This window comes from Anser cygnoides, chromosome 1, assembly GCF_040182565.1.
Source record: "Anser cygnoides isolate HZ-2024a breed goose chromosome 1, Taihu_goose_T2T_genome, whole genome shotgun sequence".
Taxonomy (NCBI): Eukaryota; Metazoa; Chordata; class Aves; order Anseriformes; family Anatidae; genus Anser; species Anser cygnoides.
Genome location: NC_089873.1, coordinates 68,162,231 through 68,184,738, shown reverse-complemented (window position 1 = coordinate 68,184,738; position 22,508 = coordinate 68,162,231). Strand labels below are relative to the sequence as shown.

General features: G+C 36.1%; 1 protein-coding gene across 8 annotated transcripts in view; it reads left to right on the top strand.

The window, feature by feature from the left end:
* EPS8 (EGFR pathway substrate 8, signaling adaptor) overlaps nt 1-22,508 on the top strand; it is a 134,037-nt gene that overhangs the window by 75,646 nt on the left and 35,883 nt on the right. For all 8 annotated transcript variants that reach the window (XM_013172938.3, XM_013172933.3, XM_013172937.3 and 5 more), the window contains 9 exons: nt 3,856-3,946; nt 5,033-5,106; nt 13,754-13,821; nt 15,745-15,906; nt 16,071-16,220; nt 18,477-18,559; nt 19,509-19,645; nt 21,003-21,076; nt 22,150-22,276. In XM_013172938.3, coding sequence (XP_013028392.1) covers nt 3,885-3,946; nt 5,033-5,106; nt 13,754-13,821; nt 15,745-15,906; nt 16,071-16,220; nt 18,477-18,559; nt 19,509-19,645; nt 21,003-21,076; nt 22,150-22,276 — 937 coding nt within the window. In that variant the 5' untranslated portion in view covers nt 3,856-3,884. The remainder of the gene's footprint in view (nt 1-3,855; nt 3,947-5,032; nt 5,107-13,753; nt 13,822-15,744; nt 15,907-16,070; nt 16,221-18,476; nt 18,560-19,508; nt 19,646-21,002; nt 21,077-22,149; nt 22,277-22,508) is intronic.

Sequence of the window (22,508 nt, the reverse complement as noted above, 5' to 3'; positions counted from 1 at the left end):
GATTTTTAAAATAAATTGAGGGATTTTGTTTCCTTCAAACTCCTGCTAGGAAATTAAATGGCAGGACGTGTGAGTTGTCTATGTGTCAGCTTATTCTTGCACACAAATTATATTGCCTTCATTAGGATGCTGTGCTGTAAGGTGGGGAAGGCAAGGAGTATTTTAGGATTTGGGCATGTTTTTAATGAATATTTATGACCAATGAAATCATCTTGTATACCCCTGCTATAGTGTCCATATTTGAGGTTAGCCCACCAGTAACTGTCAACTGAAGAACCGAGTTACGTCTTGCTCAGAAATGGTTTGTCATTTACAAAAAGTAGACCTTTGTCATTTATGTTGCTGCTTACTATCAGTATCTTAGAGTCCTGCCAAAAATAAAGCTGATTACACTGGTGAAGTCCTGGGTGGATTCTTTTTCTTCAGTCTCAGATCCTGCCAGAAATGGATTGTTTTTTGTTTTGTTTTGCATTAAAGAATTTCCTACTTAAAACTATTTTTCTCATGATATTTATTGTATGTATTTTTAATATACTTCTACATAAGTATTTTAACATTCATCTCACTACTGTTATTTTTACATATTTTCTTATGATTCTTTTCTTCCTAAATTCTTGTTTAGTTTTCCTGTTTTAAAATATTTACTGTTCAGAGCAGGCTTTATTTCTTCTCAGGATTCTCAGAAAGGCATGACCATGCTTGGATATATTCACAAGTAAACTGTTGATACTTCAGGTCTACTTAAAGAGGGATTGTACAGTTAATTTTGAAGGATGTTTATCTTAAAGTCTACGGTACCAGTATATTTTACCATGAACTGCTGGCCTGAGGTGAAAGGGAAGATTAAGGAGGAAGTGGAGTTTATTAATAGACTCCTGGATGACAAAAGCTTAGCAATGTGCACTGGTTGACTTTTTCTGTGGGACTGGTTGTAAGACATGAAAGAGTATTTGAGATGAAAAATACAGCAAAGAAAGCTGTACAAGCGCATAGTAAGTGAAGCACTACACTTCGTTATTCTTTTAGGTTTCTGCCTTGTCTCCATTATGCACCTAAGAAAATTTTAAAGTGTTTTCTTCAAATATTTTTTTCAGAAATATTTAGACTGAGAGAGATGAAATAGCATGATAATTTTGGTGGAATCATCAGTACCGAGGACTAATTATGAATAATGACTGTGAAGGGTTAGATTTTATTCACATTCAGGAGCTTTCTTCAACAAAGTTACGAGAAGTACTGTGTAGGCTCTGGAATTGTGCCGTCAAAGTAGTAATCTTGATGTTTCAAAAGCATTTGATTATTCTAACGGCATAAGAGATTGGAAATACCGTTGGCTTTACTCAAATCAAATAGAATATGGTGTTTTGTTTGCAAATCAGCTGAAACTCCCTAAAACTTTTGTGCTTACTTGGCAGAAAAAGGTTTCATCTCCCTCTCCCTCTCCCTTCCTATCTCCCTCTTCCTTGCTTTTTCCCTGAGACAGACAAAACTTCTAACTTTGGTTTTGCACCATCACTTTATCCCAAATGTAGTTTTAAAGCTTTTTGTATTAATGCTAAGTGGTGTTACACCTTACAGCGAGCAAGTATTTAGTCAAGGTATTTTCTTGTGATGTGAAAATTTGCTGTTCAAGGTCATTGTTGCTATAAAACTTGCAGTGCATTATGCTAATTTCAAAGACTGAAGCTTTGACTTCTAAGATATTACTTTCCTTCTACTTAAAATGTTTCACCACTATCATAAAATTAAGTGGAGTAAAAGTAACAAACCTAATATGTTGCTGATTAAGAGGAAAAATTATGTCAGAGAAGCAAAATAATTTTGATTTTAAAATGTGTTTGTTTGTTTCCAGATAACTTTAAAATGAGTTGTTGAGGAATTTGTGCTTTGAAAAATCACAGGTGGTAAATGGGTATAGAGAATAAAGTAAGAGTCATCTTAATAAAAGTATGTGTGGAAAGTATATGAGAAGAGGATACTGAAAAATAATAGACATAATTTGTGGAAGTTTTATGATCCACTCACTCTTAGGAAGCTAATCCGACTGTAAATTGTTAAGCAGTGTGTCAAAATTGAGCAGTGTTTCCAGATTATAAGAATTAATAGCCAATATGAAGTGTCAAAGAGCTTAATAGCAGCGTGATCTAGAGAACAGCAGTCTAAGTGGCTGTGTTCTGTGTGTGTATTAGAATGGCACAAGGAGTGCACAATGAACTGGCACATCCTGCTGTATAAATGAATATTTCTGTTCTTTCAAGTCATGGGTCAATTCCAGGATGCTTCCAAAAGGTTGTAATTGCTGATGAATTGAACAGTGCTCAGCATGGGGAGTCAAGTATTGCATTGTATGAAAAGTGGCTTAAGAGCAACCAAACATGCTACCAAATTGGATACGTGATATGTTATTGGCGACACACAGGAGAGCTGGAAGTAAAATACGCATCTGTCAGTAAAGATCTTTTGCAAGGAGCAATCAAAGATCTAAAAGCAAAAAAAAAAAAAAAAAAGAAAAAGAAAAAGATTACAAAGTATGTGCTTGCTGTAGGGGAAATAGCACATTTCCACATGGTGACAGTCGGCATGTAATCAATATAGCTCTGTTCTAGTTAGCTTTGCTAACTGTATCTCAGGTAAGAGATGTCAGGTGAAAAAGATATAAAAATGACTCTGTGCTGGGTGCAGAAGTCTCAACCCAGCTTTTAAGCCTTGAAATAGCAGAAGGCTTTGGAGCTGAGGACAGAATTCATTTTAGATTTGTGTTTCTGCGTGAAAGAGGAAGGGAGCAGAACACATACAAAGTGCAGTATGCGCTGTAGATCAATTGGCTGCTGCTTCATTGTAAAGCAGGAAGAGAACAGTTAAATTAAGCAGTAGGCTGACAGTGATTCAAAAAATAAACTGCTTATAAAATGGCTGTAGTACAACAAAGCAGGTTGTGCTTACCTTAGGAAATGGAATGTCTGTTGGATACAAATTTTATCTTACATATTTCTGAATAATTTGTGGAGTTGAAGTAGTTTTTTCTATTTCGTGACTCTGGATTCTAGGTAGTTATTCAAATATGTATTTAGTATACACATATGAAAGAATATTTTCTCATGGTAAATTCATATAGTGATTTATTAATTGTAATATGAAAATCATTTTCCAGAGTCAATTTTAATTTCAATAGCATGATACTAAAGGTGGAAATTCTTTTAACTCTTTCATCATGGCTTTCTCAGGATTGCTATTATATGAGAGCTTCATTTGGCACACCAAACTTTCAGGAAATTACATGATGCTAAAAAAAAAAATTATATATTTTTTTTTTTTAAAAAATTATATATATTTTTTTTAGTCCCAAAATAACTAACCTTGCAAGTTTTCTCCTGTGATAACAATTGTGTTTTGTTTTGATAATGCATTTTCTAAAAATTCAGCTGATACATTTTATAGAAGAAATATGTATCAAAAATTCATTTCTAAAGTTGCTTTCAAATAATTGAATTGTGGTTTAAACTCAAGCATGCTTGATTATTAAAGTTGCCATTTGGAACATCTTGTCCACTTCTGCAGCAGATGTTGTTCTTTGTTTAGTCAGCCTTTTATTTTAAAAGTTATTCCTAAAGACTATTCTAATGGCTTAATTCACCAAATTATAAATTATTTGAAGCAAAACCAAATTTCAACTGGAGGAAGTTCTGTAATAGGTCTTTAAGGTATTGCCACAATACAAGTAATAACAATTGAGCTTGTTGATGCAATTCCTTTCCCATTTCAGCCATAACTTTTTCATTAGGTTTGTATTACATCTGTATTAAACCTTCATCTTTTTAGAGACTTCAATTCATTTGCTGCTGTTTCTTTTCGCAGATCGTTTCCCTCAGTAAGTGACAATAAGAATGAATGGACATATATCAAATACCCCTCCTGGTGGATATGGAAGTTATTCTCCTCAAATCAAGTAAGGTTATGCCTTTGATTTTCCTTCCATGGACAAAAAAATAGTTTTGTGTTTTTTTTCCTTACACGTTCATTTCAGATGGAGCCACGATTATTAGAGTTCATTGGAATAATACAAAGGCAATTTCCGTAAAAGAGTGTTGCAGCTTCCCAACTATGTTACCAAACTGATAGGTAGTATCTGACTGATTTTTCTATCAGTGTAAGGGTAAAGTTGTATTAAGGAATGTAGTCATCTGGCACAGAAAAATAAATTGCTGTAGCCACAATATAATTCGTACATGACTCAGAGAGGTCTTCGTATGCCTGAGCTGTTTAAGGCTAGCTCTGAGTGAATGCATTTTTGTGCATCAAAGATGAGGCTGCTCTTTCCATCTGTGAGAAAATACCATATCCGGGTAAACAGAACTGAGCAACTGTTGCTTTCCTTGAAAGTGTTACCTTTTCTGAGACAGGAGGATGTTCCATGTGTCAGAAGCATGGCACTAGGCTCATTCACACCACTAATAAGAACTGGCCTAATCTGGTGCAAAAGAACATGTATTCCTGTATGGAGCAGGGCATCTGTGCTATCATCTGCTTCTCATATTGTTGTCCCTTCACAATAAGTTTGTATATTAATCATTATTGCTGTTACCCTAGAAGGAAGTTGGATTGTCTTTTCATTTGTTGTAGGCAATGATATGCCTTTTATTTTTTATGAAAACCACATAAAACTGTTAAAAACAATTAACACTTGTGTACACAGGCAAAAGGCAAAATCCTACTAAGTCTTTGGCATAGTCTTCATTATTATTCCTTCATAGTAATTACTCTTACCTTATGGTAGTGTTTATATGTATACCACACCCCCCTTGTGCATGATGTTGTATTAATGCAAAAAAAATAGCACAGAAAGGCTTCCAGCCTAAGACAAATACACTTAATTATATTCATGATGTGGAACCAGTATCCAGTGGCATTACCTCTGTTAGCAATGTTGTAGGTGTGTATAGCCCTACATAAGGGAAGGGTTTTATTCAATGCCTGTGTCTTTGTAGCAAATATATCTATTCAGAAGTTAACCAGAGATGTTTTTTCCTTCCAGTGGCTATGGCTCACCAACATTTGGTCAGGCAGAGAGGGAGCAGAATTCAAGAACAAGTGCAAAGGCTCTTTATGGTAAGGTGGCATAAAGTCACTGAACTTTTATGTTAGAATTGTTATTTAAACATTGATTGTGATGTCTTGGTATATATTTTATTTATGTCTTTTATATAGTATGTATACAAAACTGAAATGTGTATATATATGTTTATAAGTATGTATCTCATTATGTATCTGTCAATATGTATTAACAAAATAAAAGAATTAAGTGATTTTATTCTTACTAAAGTGATAGTTTTCAACAGTGATTTCTGCATCCTGTGTATGTTCACTTGACATACTGATTATGCGTGCTGACAGAAAGAGCAGGTGGTAACAGAAACCAGCAAGAGACATTCTGATGATTATTTCATCTGCAGATTATTTCTTTGGCATGCATTTCACTATTTTCATTTTATATCATCCTAATCATTTTTCAAAAGTGCATGTTTTGAATGATGTGGCAGTACTAGCAAGTATTTTAGCCATGTCCTTTAATCTTTGTGGGCTTTTAAAATGATACCTGTCTGAAGTTTTTCATGTCAAACATCATGGAATATTTGCATGTAAGTAGAATATGTGGACAAGTGAGTAAATTTGAAACATATAATGGTAAACGGCCTTTTACTTCTGAAATAATTGAATTCAAGTATTAATTGAAAATACTGTTTAACTACTGTGTTACAGGTGGCTACTGTAAAATGAGTTGTTGGTTTTACTTCCATTGCTAGTAGATAGATCACAAAATTGCAGTTGTATTTGACAAGAACTGCATGAAGCAGAAGATTCAATTTTCCTGGAGCTTCAAATAAAGATACATTTCCACAGCCTTTAGAGAGGAGTTTGCACATTTTACTGCTTCTGCTCAGTTTTCTATACATAAACTAGGCTGTCAGTATCACCAACTGTATGAGCTGGAGAAAACAGGAAAAATACCTAAAACCTTTCTCAAATTCTAGGCACTTATATATTACTTTTAAGAATCATGTTACCATTCTGCTGCATCTGTCATGTGTCTTCAATGTTTTTTCCTTTGCCATGCTTAGGAATTTTTTGCATTGTGTCCCAATGGAGTGGGAAGCAGTTAAGTGGTACAGGAATTGTTAAAAATTGCATGAAGTGTTTATTATAAAATATTTTATTGATTTATAATTAATAGCTAATGTATGTATTTTGTTTGACTCATGAGACTGAAAGACTATGAGAAGATTGAAGGTCTCCTAGCTCTCTTTTTATATTGTGTATATGTATACGTCATGCAACTATACCAGTTATGTAAATAGTTCAAGCCTATGTATTTAATAGATTCACTTATAGATATCTAAATAGTTTTAGTGTAACTAACATGGACCACATTGTTTTTTTTTGTTTTTTTTTTATGAAAGCTGTCAACGTAATGTTAGCAGCAAATTTTGTTCATGACAAACTTCCTTTTCTGGAAGTCATTTTCTGAATGTTACTTGGACTAAAGCACCTATCCATGGATATCAACAGGTGAAAATGGTACCTGGGCTCCTAAGTCACCACTTAATCTTGAATGCAATTTTTTCCAGTCACAATGAAGATCTTAAAACATCTATCTATCTATCTATCTATCTATCTACATATGCATATATATATACATCACGGCATGAAATTTAACTCTTGAGTCCCAGTGCTTATTTTGGTAAGGTTATTCACGATCGTTCAGTCCTTCAGTCTTCAGGAAGAAGGCTGACTGCACTGCTGATTGGGAAAAGAGGCTGGAGTTTTATTTGTGTTACAGGCAGTTTGGTTAAAAAACAGACTGCAGCCATTGCTATCTCTGATGTGGTTACCTGATAGCAAAAACTTGTTTCCAACTGCCTTTTCCTGTGTCAAATAATCTCTGTTTTGACCCACTTCCTGCCTGAAATGAAATGTTTTCTATTTGCATGATAAATGTCCCCCTGAACTAACAGGAAGGATGCCCTCTACACATTCTTATGGGTTTTATTTCATTATTAAATTCCTCATCTCTCCATCTGAAACGGGTTTTGGCTCATACTGTCATCTGTTGTTCTAGCATTAGCTGTCTTCTGCATTTCAGCACGCAGGGAGACGTGCAGCATCGGTTGGATCCAACAGCCAGTGCTGCAACTGGGGGTTTGCCAGTGAGTGACAAATTGCAGAGCAGCCCCCTTTCCTAGCAGTCATAAGCTAGGGTTTCACTCCAAATTGTTGGACTGTTATTCGGTACAGAATTGGAAGATTTTATGAAAGCAACTGCATCAGAAAAGACCAGGTGTTTTATATATTATGTTTATATTCTCATGGCCGTGATTAGGTGCTAGCAGTGAAATTGCATGTGTATCTTTGTATTGCTCAAATACCTCATTCAGAGCAAGAAATGTGCTGTAATAGGGGTCTGTTAAAATAAGCCATCCATGTAACATTCTTGTGTTATTTGATACCCAAATGAATTAAACTAATAATTGACTACTAAACAATACACCTTCTCTGATAGCTAGCTGCATGTAGCCATCAAGGAGAAGAATGATAGCAAGAATTTCTGAAAGTGATAGTGTTTACTCCTCTGATACTGACATTTGTTTTTAAACCAAGTTTTGACCTTTCTCCTTGGAGGTGTAGATCACAACTCCTGCACTTTGCTCTGAGTCTCAGTTTTTTCCAGCTGCTGCAATATATTCTTAAAGGGGTATCAGCAATCAGTCCAATGCAACCATAAATACACAGTAGTACTAAGTATTGTGGTTTTCTGCTTGTCAATGTGTGGTAATAATTTACACTTGTATCAGGATTTGTAGGGCAGTTTGTGAGACACTTAATCCATTTCCATGTCGACTGCTATCTAATTTCAGAGCTTTGTCTCTTTTTACACTATATAGACATTTTCCAGTTTCCCTATGGAAGCATGAGATACGATTCACCGTTATCCTTCTTTTAACTGTCATAACTGGAGTGCTGATAACTTTTATTACATCTTCTATGCAATTATTTGTAAGATATCATTGGAAGTCTAGGCACAGGAATTCTTCATTTCTGTTTTAGGCTCTAGGCACTGAAAATTTGTTTGTACCTAAACATAGCATAGCCCTAACCAGCACCACTTGTGCTTTGAGTGAAACTTGTTTTTTTTTTTTTTTTTTTTTTTTTTTTTTTTTTTTTTTGTGAAGACTCGGCCTCCGGACTTTTACATTTGGAAAGAATTACCTAGATAAAGAATCTACCTAGATAATCTACCTAGATAAAGAATTGGATTTGTCTTAGAATCATAGAATATCTCGAGTTGGAAGGGACCCACAAGGATCACATCCAAATCCTGGCTTCGCACAGGATCACTCAAAAAACAGATCCTATGTGTGAGAGTGTTGTCCAAATGCTTCTTGAACTCCAGCAGGCTCGGAGCTGTGACCACTGCCCTGGGGAGCCTGTCCAAGTGCCCACCACCCTCTCAGTGAAGAACCTTCTCCTGATACCTTGATGTGATTTTTCTGTGGTCTTCTTACTGGACAATGACAGAGTCAGACTGTGGTAGAATTTATTAAGCAACTTTCTGATTTGCCATTTAGCTGTAGCCTCTTCCAGTGGAAAAATGGGTGAGAGAGGACTTTAGCTATGTCAGATTCTGTACATAGCTCTGCCTCAAATGACCTTGGGCAAAGCTGGTGTTTTCGTCTGAAACCATGGAATAGTTACCTTTCCAAAGTATGAAATGGTCAGAAATAACTGGGGAGAGCACAAAGTTTTCGGTGTAATGAGGGCAATAATGAGTCCGTGTAGGGTACTGCCTAGTGTATTTTTGGCTTGTCCAAAAGCCTTTCATTGAGAGTTTTTTCGTTTGTTTTTGTTATCTGGTGTTTCTGTGGCTGCTTCCAAGTTTAGTGTGAAGTCAGCACCTTTTCACATCTTTTTAAAACCAGAAATGTGGTCCATCCCGGATGATTGGTAAATGCAGTAAGTTCACAAAGACTAGAAGAGCCACAGCATCACTCCATATCAGAAAGAGGCAGGAATATTAGTTTCTGTGGATCAATATTTGTGTTCCTTTGAAAAGCTTAGTAGCTAGTAGATCTTATAGTCAGGGCCTATAAGTGAAATGCTGTTCTGCTTTAAAGTTTATTGTGCTTGCCTTGTGAGAGATTTTATTTTGCTCAGATTCCTCCGGGTTGCTTTTGCTGTATATAATTGTGATTAAGAATTTGACTCTGGTGTCTTCTACTGTTATTCTTTTTATCTCTGCTTTCATGCTTTCTTTTATCAGAGGGAAAATATTTTAGATAAATTGTGTGCAATGTATCAGCTAAGTTTGAACTTACTGTGCTATGAAGGCTGCACTGTTTTACATATTGGATGTAAGAGCTGTAATAAATAGAATAAACAGGAAAAAAAGAGAAAAAATAGAAAAAAAGTTGTGATTGTTTTATTCATTATATCTCAAAGCCTCTGTTGTAGAATATCACTTTAGCTGCAATAATTCTCTTCATGCTTGAAGGGACCCATGAGAGGCTGAGATTGATCGGGAGGATTAGGAGAGTGAAGTGGAACATATAAAACATTTCTTTTTTTTTTTTTTTTCAGTGTAAGTACTTGAACCTAGCCAGCATCTAAGGACCTACCCTGAGTGAGTTGTTTGGTCACTACCCCTCTCTCACTGCGCAGTGGGATAGAGGAGAGAATAGAAAGAGCAAAAGCAAGGAAAAGGCTCATGGATTAATAAGTGAGGGGAAAAAGAACTAAAAACAAATAAATGAAATAAAAAACAGCAAAGCAAAAGCATTTTGTATTATATACTACATACCAGCCTCCCACAGGCAGATCAATATCCAGCCAGACTCTGAGCATTAGGTACTTTGGAAAGACTACCCCTCAGTTTTATTGTTGAGCATGGGTTTATTGCTGAGCATTACTTTATATGCTATGAACTTCTGGTCAGTTTGGGTCAGTTGTCCTAGCTGTGCCCCCTCCCAGCCTCTTTTGGACCCCCAGTCAACTTGCTGGGGGGCAGAGAGAGAAATGGAGAAGTCCTTGATGCTGTGCAAATGCTGCTCAGCAGTAGCTAAAACCTAGGTGTGTTATCAACGCAATTTTAGTCACAAATCCAAAACACAGCACCATACAAGCTGCTGTGAAAAATTAACTCCATCCCAGGCAGACCCAGTACATTCAGTAAGTCAGCAAATTCATGAAAATGAGTCATGCTTATTTTCAATAGTAGGGTATGAGTTATTAACATTTGAATATCATGTAATAAGTCAAGAGATGTTTTCTGTTATTCTGCAAAAGCAGTCAGAATTGTATCAGTGAATATTTTGCTTGAAGTCCAAGGCAGTGGAACACATCAACAGAAGGGATACAAAGGGTTTATGTAGGGTTTATGTACTCCTTTCTGAGGGCAAGGTGAGAACTTGCAGAGATTTTTTTATTTTTTATCATGTGGGGACTTTATTTATTCGTTTGCATCCTTTATGGCACTTTTGTCAGTGCAGTTTATGCAAGGCAACCAGTAAAACTATCTCTCTGGGAACATGGGTTATTAGCAGCCAGCTTGATAATATGGGGAAAGAGACCTGCTTGCTAAATATTAAGTTATAAAAAGGCTGAAAAACAAAGGTTAAAAAAAAACTTCTTTAGAAGCAGCTGAAGAATTTTGCCTCATGCTTGGTTGCTTATTAGAAGTTGTATTTTGAAGGGTGAATGATTCAGGATGGATGGGTTACCCATAATATCTACCTCCAGCTACTTTGTGGTGGTGTTGACAACATTCGCAGCTACTACAGGCTACTTTTTACCTCATTCAAAGCCAGAAAAATGTTGCAGCACTGAACAGCAACTAAGAGCCTGTGAGGTGTTTCCCCCCCACACACATTTTTTTTTTTGTGTGTGTGCGCGTGTTGGTCTGTAACTGCAACAAGGCTTGGAAGCCTCCCCAGGTTTAGTTTGCATGCTTTACTGTGGAGTTTAGGTTGCACTGCTTTCCTGGACTCTGGAGTCTGAAAGTCTATAAGTTACATGTTGCAGTGTTTTCAGAAGAAGGGCTCGTTGGACAGATATCAAAGGTAACTCACATCTCTAACAGGTTCTAATAAACATTCTGCCAGCATAAGTGTGTTTAAAAAATAAACGGGTAAATGGGAACTGTTGCTGAACTCAAAGTAGACTGTCAGTTGTGGTGACCATATTTTTTATTTGTTAACACAGACACTGACTGACTTTTGCTAATTCAAATTCTATCAAAGTTCTTGTTACTGTCCTATTGTAATTAAGAATGCAGAACTTCGGGGGGTCTCCTTTGCTCTCAGATGCAGGCAGTCACAGCTTTTATTATCACTCAGAAAGCTCTCTTTCTTAATACAAACACTATTATTCTCACCATGACATAGTGTGTTGAAAACCTTGCCATCTTGTCTATTGTGAGTGCTGTGCTGTTCTGTGGAAGAGGATGTGTTAATCAGTGCTCCAAGTGTTCTTGGATATCCTAATGCAGAACAAAATTTCTGTGAATCAGAGCAAGGAATCTCTTGCAAAAGTTATTCTCTGTTTTTTAATTACTTTGGAGCCTTTACTTACACCAGGATGTCTTTATTTAAAACCACTCCAACTGTTATTGTTTGCAGGATTTTTAATCCTTACAGTGGCTATAAGATTTTGTATCCTTGTGTAATTTGATATCATTAGAAATAATGCTCTTTTTTTCACCTAATAATAGTAATAATAATCAAAGTTGAATATTTGATGTGTTGTTAGTTGAGACTTTTTTTTTTTAAGGGTATTTTCTTTCTTACTAGACAGTGTTTGACTATCATTTACAGTCCATTAAAGAGGGTTGTTAACTGATCCCCTTGGAGGTGCAAATCATTCTATGTAGTTAAACTAGATACTATTTTTTTTTAATTCCCTTGTTTTGTTAGGAACAGATGGACTTTACTTCTTCAGATCATCATCCAAACAAAAAAAGAAAGGTAGCAAGTCAGACAGTACTGCTTCACTGACTGTTTTTGTTGGGATGTGCATGTGTGTGTCTATTATCCTTAAAAGAACAACAACCAAATAAGATGCCTTAAATAACATGCTGCAAAAGCAGAAATATTAGTTACAATTGGAATCAATGCAGGTCCTCTGTCCTGGGATTTAAGATACGGGGTGATGAAATTAAGACATCTATTTTTTAACAATTCACACACCTAGTTAAAAATTCTGATAATCTGTGGCATTCTTCAATTTGGTGTTTGCATTGTGGACTCCTCTTGCTAAACCAAGCTGAGTAGCTGTGATAAGGGAGCAGGATAGCTCTTCTGCATGAGCAGTGTTTGTCATTGAGGAGAGGGCCCATCAAGCCAGGGAGGGGTTTCAGAAACTGGGTTGTCTTTCGGGAAACTCACTGAGGATTGGAGAGGTAATGGGTGTGATTCTAAAAGGTGACAAAATACTTCCAGACATTACATCTGTAAGTGTTGGCACTTCTTTCCTTGTCAGTACCTGAAATTCCTGTATGAAGGAATCCAGGTCACAGACAAGCTTTTTGCAGTGTTGCTTTTATGGTGTCCTCACTACAGATCTCTGTACATCACAGATCATGTGTTTGGTAGTAGGTAGCATTTTTAATTTTGGAAAAAGGAACTTATCTCTGGTGGTGACAGAATCACACACTCTTATTTTTGCCTCAACTACTCCAAATGGGTCTGATGAAATGAAGGTAACATCAGTTGCGTATATTTTCTTCCAAACACAATAAAACTGCCTATTTTACTTGAAGATCAGAAATGTAATTAAATGGAGATTTAAAAAAAATATATGCAGAATTTCCTTGTACTTCTTTTGAACAAGTCTCCTAGTGACTTTTTAGACAAAAGTCCCAGTGTTTTGGATTGGGCACTTTAGCGGTTATGGGGGTAAAAAAGAGAAAAACCCTCCAAATGTTGCATTCATCTTTTTTGCTAATAAAGTTGAAAAGTTCTTTTTCTTTTTTCTTTTTTTTTTTTTTTTCAGCATTCATCTTAATTCATTATTTTGTGGTGTGGGTGTGTGTTGTGTCCTCATCTTGCATTTCCCCTTCTCTTTTCCCCTGGTTTGACTAATCTATTGTATGGAGTAAAAGGCAAACAATGTTTCTGATTTTGCAGCATTTTGTTTGTCAGATGAAAAATATTTATGTTCTGAGATATTTAATTTGTATTTTGTTGCTGCAGCTTTTGGCTTTTTTTTCCTTCCCTGTTTTCCATGTATTTTTCTACATTAGTAATTCAACAAACTGAATACTCTAGGAAGAGATAAGGAATGACTCAGGTCTGGTTTGTGTGTGACTTTGTTGTTTTCCAGATTTAGCATGAGAATTATGTTTATATCAGAAAACACTTTTGCTTTCAAGTGCATTCACACAACTATAACAAACCTAGTTACCATGTTGCTACCAAAGTGGTAAGCCAGCGATTTTAATAGTCAGGCTTCCCAATTAAGTGTTTTCCATCAGAGCTCTACTCCCATCCGGAGTCAATGAGACAAGAAAACTGGCTTTTAACATGGATGTAAGTACGATGCTTGTGCTGAACTATGAAGGTTTTTCTTTTGAATACAGAAATAAACAGCAGCTCACTTTCTACTTTCATATATATGGCTAGTCTTAAGCATCTTTGAGAAGTATCCAAAACACAGCATGATAAGAGTTTGAATGAATAATTATTCTTTCTTTTCTCCCTGTCTTTAGAACAAAGAAAGAATTATGCACGGGACAGTGCCAGCAGCATATCCGAAACTTCGCAGTATCATGTAGAGGTGAGACAAGGATGTATGATAAGGCGATGTACCAATTACAACTTTTGGTTACGCCCTGTGATTTTTGTTTACATGATTTTTGAGGATAATATGCTTGAAGACATATAAATCTTGCAAAATATCCTGCCAGCCTGAGGTCACTTCAGAACAGATTACACTGAAATGTATCAAATTCTCTAGCTTTGCCATAACGAGCTGGAATTTTTATGTAGAAGAATGTAAGCAAAGTTGTGTGTAGTTTGGCAAAGGGACAGGGCTTCTCAGTGGGATCACAGCTCAGTGTGTTATGCTGCCCTGTCTCTGAACATGTCTTGTTGCAAGGATGAGGCAGCTGAAAAACACTGTGCTGTTGGCGAGGCACACTGACTGATATTTTAAAGGAATACCTTGATCATTTATAATCAACAGAGGGGCTGGGATATTTAGAAAGAGCTGGGTACTAAGCCCTAAAAGCCTTAGTAAGTCTATTGTGTAGTAGTTTAACAAGTACATTCTGCCTGCACAGTTTCATCCCCATTGAGAAACGCAAAATACATTGCTTCTTGTCTTAAACTGCTTCACAGAAATACTGTATGCTGCTGTCATATCTTCTTCAGAAATAGCTATGTTTAAAATGTTCAGCAAAGTAAGCCTGTGTGCCTATACATCATCTGTTAGGCACTTCTGAGTGCAGTGCCTCATTCCATAGTTTCTTTGGCATAAACTTTCTCCTGCTGCCATCAGAACACTGTCATAGGTTAAGATGAGTCTTGCAAAAACCTTAGATTGTTCATTTTAGCTGGGTTTTAAATTTAGCTGTAAGTCGTGAAATTGTATGCAGAAGTGCTTCTATCCTATGATCAGCTTCCAAAGGAACATTAATGTTGCTTTTAATTGTCTGTCTGTCTTCAGTTTCTACGTAACCATTTTCATACTCTACTGGCGTAAAGATTAGTACTGGTATTTGAAGTCTAAGCCTTCCTGTGTGAGCAGTCAGTAGAGTTTGTTTTAAAATACTTTGATTATATACAGATCGTATCTACTCTTTTGTCTGTCATTACTAAGTGTGTTTTTTTCCTGTAATAGAAGAAAACTCACTTGATTCTTTTAAGTTATTTATAAAGTGGGTATGCAGGCATATATTTGATTCAACTTGAGTGAGTGTATCCAGATCTTAAAATAAAAAGTGAAGTTAGAGTTATGCCTGGATTAAATTAAATAACTTTATGAGTTGTCTTGCATGTCTGACATGTTGAAGGAGAAGTTGTCAAAAATGTAATGACAGAGGAGCTAGTTGAAGTGATGTCTGTGAAGTACTGTTTAATTTCTAGACCTTTAATGGAATCTGAAGAATGTTCCAAATTGATGGTGAGGAAAAATAGTTCATATGCTACATCTTTACTGTGATCTGCATAAAACAAGCAACTAGCCTGTCTGTAGGGTATCTCAGTCAGATGCAAGCCCTTTGCATTTGCCATCAGTGTGCTAACTGGCAGTTCTGGAGGAGATGAGGATGTTCCAGGTCAGGGTGGTGGTGGAGGAATGTTGGCAGGCTGTTTCTGGGCTGCTACTACTGAGGTTTCTGAATTCAGCTTGCCAATTGACACAGGTTTTCAATCCTCAGTAAAGCTAATTAAATACTCAAGATTCAATTCTAGCCATGATATGTGGAAGATGTTGGAATTTGCCTTCAAATGTAACCAGTACTGTAGTGAGGAAATGACAGGGGATGACAAATAGTGAGTTACAAAAATCGTTTGACTTAAAATGACATTACAGACTGAACAACCTCGCCTATAGCATATTGGTGGGATCTGTCATAAACAAAGGCACTTCGATTCAGGAATTATTTGTATTGCTCTTTCATGACAATTTGAATACTGACATTGCCTAGTGATAGGGAGAGTTACAGGTTCTTTCTTCATTGTTTGTACCATTCACTAGCACTTGACCACCTTTGTTCTGGACCGAAAAGAGGCGATGATTACAGTAGATGATGGAATAAGGAAGCTGAAATTGCTGGATGCCAAAGGCAAAGTGTGGACTCAAGATATGATTCTTCAAGTGGATGACAAAGCTGTCAGTTTGGTGGACTTAGAATCAAAGGTAAGATCTGTGAGTGGCAGTCTCGTTTTCAGAGAGAGAGAAGGGAAAAATGATGTATGTAAGGTTTGGTATTTTAATTAGCTTATTATCACTTTCCCTTTTTAACTCGTAGCTTTTTTTTCTTTCTTTCTTTCTTTTTTTTTTTTTTTCCTCTCTTTCGGCAGAATGAACTGGAGAATTTTCCTTTAAGCACAATTCAGCATTGCCAAGCTGTGATGAATGCATGCAATTACAATTCAATTCTTGCATTAGTATGTAAAGAACCAACTCAAAACAAGCCAGATTTGCATCTTTTCCAATGTGATGAGATTAAGGTAAGGTGGTAATGGAGATTTGCTGTGACTTATTTGAATGGGGGAAATTTCATGAATTAGAAAGTACAATGGATGAAATTAAATAAATGGATTCATACTAAATAATTCTGTTCTTTTATTCTTATAAGTATGTTTCAAGTATAATGAATTTATGATTTGAGCACTACTTAATGTTAGTAAATGCAGCATGGTATGTCTTGTAAGAGAGGTGTGAGTTATGTATATAAGCTGAATCTTTAGAGCATGTGCAAATATGTTGTTACTGTAAATATTGATTCTTGGGCTCTGTAGCTGTTCATTTAGGTTTGCAAATGAGTAAAGCTTTGGAATGTGTATAAGTTTTGTGTACACAATTCTGAAGAAAGTGGTCTAAAATAGTTTGAGTTATCTCAAATATATTTTATAATCTGGAAAGAACTCATTCTGAGTCTTACCTAATCTTTCCCCTTTTTCTGCTCTTTTTGTGTATTTAATTAACCTCCTCTATGTTTCCACATCTCTGCATCTCTGTCCTGCAGGAGAGATAGTAAAATGGAAAATACTACTTGCAAGAGGGGAAAGTAGTATAGCAAGATTATAATTTTTTTTCAAGCTTTTAGAGTAAATATTTTAATGCATTCAGCAATACTTCTTTATTTCCAGGACTATAAATTTTGATGTGTTAGTTACTCTAAGTAATCGGCATTTCTTTTAATTCTAGTCATAATTTCATGGTTTCATTTTTTCCTTTTTTTTTTTAATTCCTTCTTAGTAATATATATCATTATCTTTAAACACCAGATTGGTAATCACATTGTACAACCATTTGGAAATCGCTACTGTGCTAGTGGTTTGAAGATGACCAATTAATTGTGTTAATTCTAATTTCACAGAATTTGTCGTTTCAGTGGGAATTGGGATTCTGTGAGAAGTTCAGTTTGTAGTTTGCTAAATAGTGCAGGGCTCCTCTTTAAGGTCTGTTTGGACACAGCCTCCCAAGGTGTAGAGGTGGTTGCTTTTCTTCAGATTTTCATCTTTTGAAGTTGTTCCAGTGTGTACCAATAAAAACACAGAGCATATAAACATGACTTGAAGTATGGGATCCCCCTTTACTTCTGGGATATTATTTGAGTCTGTGACTTTACCCTAGGTTCTATTCCTTTCCCATAAGACTTGGCTGTTCTTGAGATATTGCCTTTTTACTGCTTTTGATCAGAAGTTACCATGAACCTCAGGAATCTCTGCAACAATAATTTATTCAAAAACATAAAATTATATTTTGGCCATTGAATATTCTCTAAAAAAATGTTAAATAATAAACATCAATAGTATGATTAATTAAATTCTTCTGTTATCCCCTCAAGTTTTTTTCCTATTCATTCTTTAACATTAATAGATCTTGGGTACAGTTCATTGTAGTCTGAGAAGTCTGTTAATCCCTTTAGTTACTAAATTCAAGGAAGTTTTCTGGTCCTGGCAGAAGTTACATATTCCTCTCAAGAAGTTTCTTCTCCTTCATAAGGGGACGAAGATAGAGGTGGGCCTTGTAGAGTAAACCATACATGAACAGACTGGGGCTTTGACAGCCTGTATAGGAAATTAATTGGTCAGCTGAAGACATGTAATGGAGCATCCTAAATCCTATGAGAAGCTGTGACCTATTTAATGCAAGATCTATTAAAATGATGCCTTAGACGTATCAGAATTTGTATCAGAATTTCACTTGTGAACCACTGGTGGAGGTAGGTACCTACAGATTAGGAAATGTTCTGAAAATTTCATCTTTTACTAAACCAAAGAGAAACTGGAGGCTATTGTTACTTCTTAAAGGAGACTGTAACACTACCAGTTATTTTCTTAATCCTTATGCTGCTGCTATCTATAGTAGTTTTGGTTATGTCTTTCACTAACGTGCTTGACAAAAACAAAAATGATGTACGTGGAGAAGGATAAAATAACTTATGCAATAATTGTTGGCTTGGGATAATTACAGCTGTTCAGACAAATTTGGTAGCTAGATGAAACACTCATCTGATGATAATGTTTGAGAATGGAACAGTTACAAAAATACCAGCTCCCAGACAATTGTATTGTGTGTTTCTTTGTTCCATTAGCATAAAATAATTTATCCCAGATTTATTTATTTATTTTTAAGTGGGATATGATAAGGGATTCTCTAATCTAAGGATACCTTAAAAAAGTGTATGATGAGATAATTATTTCATATGTCTCATTAGTCTAGCTGAATATTGATTATTTCTGCTTCTGTCTCTTCAGGCTAGCTTTATTCATGAAGATATAGAAAGTGCAATCAGTGACAGCAAAAGTGGGAAACAAAAGAAGAGACTTGAAACACTGAGGTAAAAACCTAATTTCTTGGCAATATATCGAATCACCAGGTCCCCAAGTCTATCTACTGTTTCATGTTCTTTTTTTGCTAGTTGATAATATACTTCCAAAATCACATGTAGAGGCCTTGATTTAATACTTATGTCATGCTATTTCAATTTATAGCATGACTCTCAACTTTCACAATTCCACCTTATTGATTGGAACATCTGACATAAACGCAGGTTGCCAGAGAATAACATTCTATGTCTCAGTTCTGCAGTTGGGTCAAATATACGGGTTATGAAGATGGTGAAGGGTCTAGAGGACAAGACATATGAGGAGTGGCTGCAGTCACTTTGTTCAGGCTACAGAAGAGGAGGCTGAGGGGATGCCTCATGGCAGCATGCAGCTTCCTCACGAGGGGAGCGGAGGGGCAGGTGCTGAGCTCTGCTCTCTAGGGACAGCGACAGAACCCGAGGGAACAGCATGGAGCTTGGACTGGGGAGGGTCAGGCTGGGTGTTAGGAAAAAGTTCTGCACTGAGAGAGTGGTCAGGCACTGGGACAGGCTCCCCAGGGCAGTGGTCACGGCACTGAGCCTGGCAGAGCTCAAGAAGCATTTGGACAACGCTGTCAGACATAGGGTCTGGTTTTTGGGTGGTCTTGTGTGGGGGCCAGGAGTTGGACTTCATGATCCTTGTGGGTCCCTTCCAACTCAATAATATTTCCCATGTGACTAGGTGGTAGAGGTTTTGTTTTACTGATGAATATTTTGCTAACCCCACCATGAAGTTCGTTTCCTATTACGTTTAATATATTTACACACCATGGTCTTGAGTGCTGCTAACTTGGTAAGTCCACAGTGTGTTCAACAGCAGAATAGGTCTTTATACAGCCTCCTAGTCTTCTCTGATGAAGCACTAAAAAATAGAATGTTTTTGCTTCAAGTGTCACTTGTGGGCTTCCTTCTCTTCCTGTAGGATGATATCCAATGCTGACAGCACCATCCCTCCACCCCCGCGGGCACCTGCCCCTGTGCCACCAGGGACCATCACCCAGGTGGACGTGAGAAGCCGTGTGGCAGCATGGTCTGCATGGGCTACTGAGCAGGGGGAGTGTGAGTATTTCTGCACAGCGCAGTGATAAACAGTTGTTCTGGGCAGTAGGTTTTTATGATCCTTGGTAATAACAAAAAAATAATTTGCAAAGAACACTTTAATGAAGATTACAGTAATTAAATGCAAATAGAGAAATGGTTGTACTAGGTCACCTCTCTGTCCTTGCTGAGAGCAGACAGGATTATTCTCCCAGTCCAGTTTGAAACACCCCAAGCCACTGTTGCTTGATCTATGGAAGAACTGGCTGTCACAATCTGACTCGTCATTTACTTATCATTTTTCTGAATTTCTGTTCAGAAACTTATTTACTTGTGCTTAGTTATGTGGTTGTATAGGCTATGAATTTTAACTTGGGCTTTTATGTGAACATAGTAACGCACGCATTAATCAGTACTGTCATAACTCTAGTAAATTAATGATGCCCTATTTATTAATAGGGAAATCATAGGCCAGATATTTCAGATAATTAAAAAATATAATCACTTGGATTAAAATCTGACTGGAGATCAACATTATTTATTTATATGTTAATGACTAAAGTAGTTCATGTTTTTAAAGCCTTAACCAAGGAATGCTGTAGAATTTCTGATATATATTTTTCTTTAATCTCTAATGGCAATGTTTTTATTTTGATTAGATTCCTTTGACAAAAAAAATCTTTAGAAACAATAAAGCTCCTTCTGTAAAACAGACTAATAATGGAGTAATCTTGGTTAAGGTGAGGGCTGCTTTTTGGTTTGGTTTGGTTTGGTTTTTTGTTTTTTAATAATAGATACTAAAATTTTATAAAGTCATTAACTATGACATCTTTATTATTTTTGGTTTATTAAGCTATATCACTCAACAAAGCAAACCAACTATGTAAAGAAAACAAAAATGTTCAGAAAAACATGTAATGTTAAGAATGTTTTCACCTACTAATCTGCAGCATAACACCTACCTTGAGTAATGGCTAGTTTGTTCGTTTGACTTCTCAATTGAAAAAAAAAAAGTTTCATTAGTTTATCAAGTGCTCTGTCAGTGATTTGAGTTCCTGTAGATCCCTCTATTCCACTCAGGTGGATCTTTTCTAAAATGTATTTACTAAAATCCTTCCTGTTAACAAAAGCAATATAATATTTAGTTACTCAATATACAATGTACAGTATAATATTTATTTATAATATTTAGATTTGGCAAGATCAGGTATTACAGTACAAGTTCATCAGCTTGTATGGAGTCCTTGTAAAGTGAATGGTACAGTTTTGTGCTTCTTTTTCTTACAGTAGAATGGTTTCAAGCATAAGCTATTTAGGAAGTATTGCTCTTTAATTCTGCATATATGGATGGCTTATTATCCTTTTCCCTTTTCCACAGTTGAAAAACATAGACAATACCATGACCATGAAGAAACAGCAGAGATGATAGCAGCCAGGATTGACAGAGATGTTGTAAGTGTTATTGCTACTACAAGAGATATTGCTTAATGTCTGTGAAATTTTGCAGCCCTACCTCTTGGGAAGACTTTTTCCACATGGGAAATTCAGTTCTAGAGGAAAGCATTCTGGACACCCTATGCTTGTGCAGTAGACCTCTAAATGAATAGACAATTGTTCTTTTTTATTAGTAATTTTTCCTTAAAATAGATGGATGGATGGATGGATAGATAGATAGATGTATGTTAAGTTTTCTGAAAAGCTAGAAGTATAAATAGTAATTTTGTGAAGACTAAATTCAGAGACTATGTAATTGTAAACTTTAATTCTACCAATTTAGTGGGACTTAGGCATGTGCAGTATCTAGAACATAACCATATATTAATTTCTGAAGAAAGATGAACCATGCACATGCATAAACTAATCTTTTCTGGCCACATAGCAACAATATAGGACAGGTCCTCTGATGTATGCAATATCAAATATCTCCTTGTTTGTTAGTTGTAACGTTCTACTCTTCTACTCTGATGCTGCCCTCAGCAACATCAGGGGGTCTTGAGGGAAGCATGTTGGGGCCTGCTGAATTGCTGTATACGTGCTTCCCAGGGGTTTCTTCTTTTTCCTCCACTTGCTCTATGGAAACAATTCTTCAAAGAGCACTACATCTGTAAAACCACATTCTGACATTCAACGAATAGTTTAATACTTTGTGCTAAAGGAGATTATGAAGTGATACGGTTTAGGAAAATGCTGTCCTACACAAATGATTAGATTTCTTTTTCATGTGCTGTGAGAGAAAATGTAGCGTGTGAGTTAATTGTGTAATTCCAATCTGAATTTAATAATATTGATGTTTATATTTTAAAAAATTCTACTTGCCCTGAGTTTTGGAAAACAAAAACAAAAAAACCCACACTAAAATACTTGACAGGTATGTGAAGTTAAGAACACAATGAATCAAAATATGCAGTTTTCTAGCATCAACTTTGTACAGAAGAAGCTGCTGGTCTCTAAGAGTATAGTTCTTTTGATTTCTTGAATATTACTGCTACAGTTTCAATAGAGTAACTGTAATTTTTCTCCTGTAGCAAATTCTGAACCATATTTTGGATGACATTGAATATTTTGTTACCAAACTTCAAAAAGCTGCTGAAGCATTTGCTGAACTTTCAAAGAGGAAGAAAACTAAGAAAAGTAAAAAGAAAGGACCTGGAGGTAGGAGCTCTTACTGCACACAATTCTGTTTCTCTAAAGATCACTAAAGTAGATAGCAAATATGGCTGTTGTTGTTGTTTGTTTGTTTGTTTGTTTTTTCTGGAAGGTAGTAATTTTCTTTCACTTTAAGCACAAAAAACATCCATGCAGTATACTTTTAGAGAAAAATCTATTAAAAACATTTGCTTGAAATCAGTGGAGAGTGACTGATTAGAGATGCGACTGCAGAATA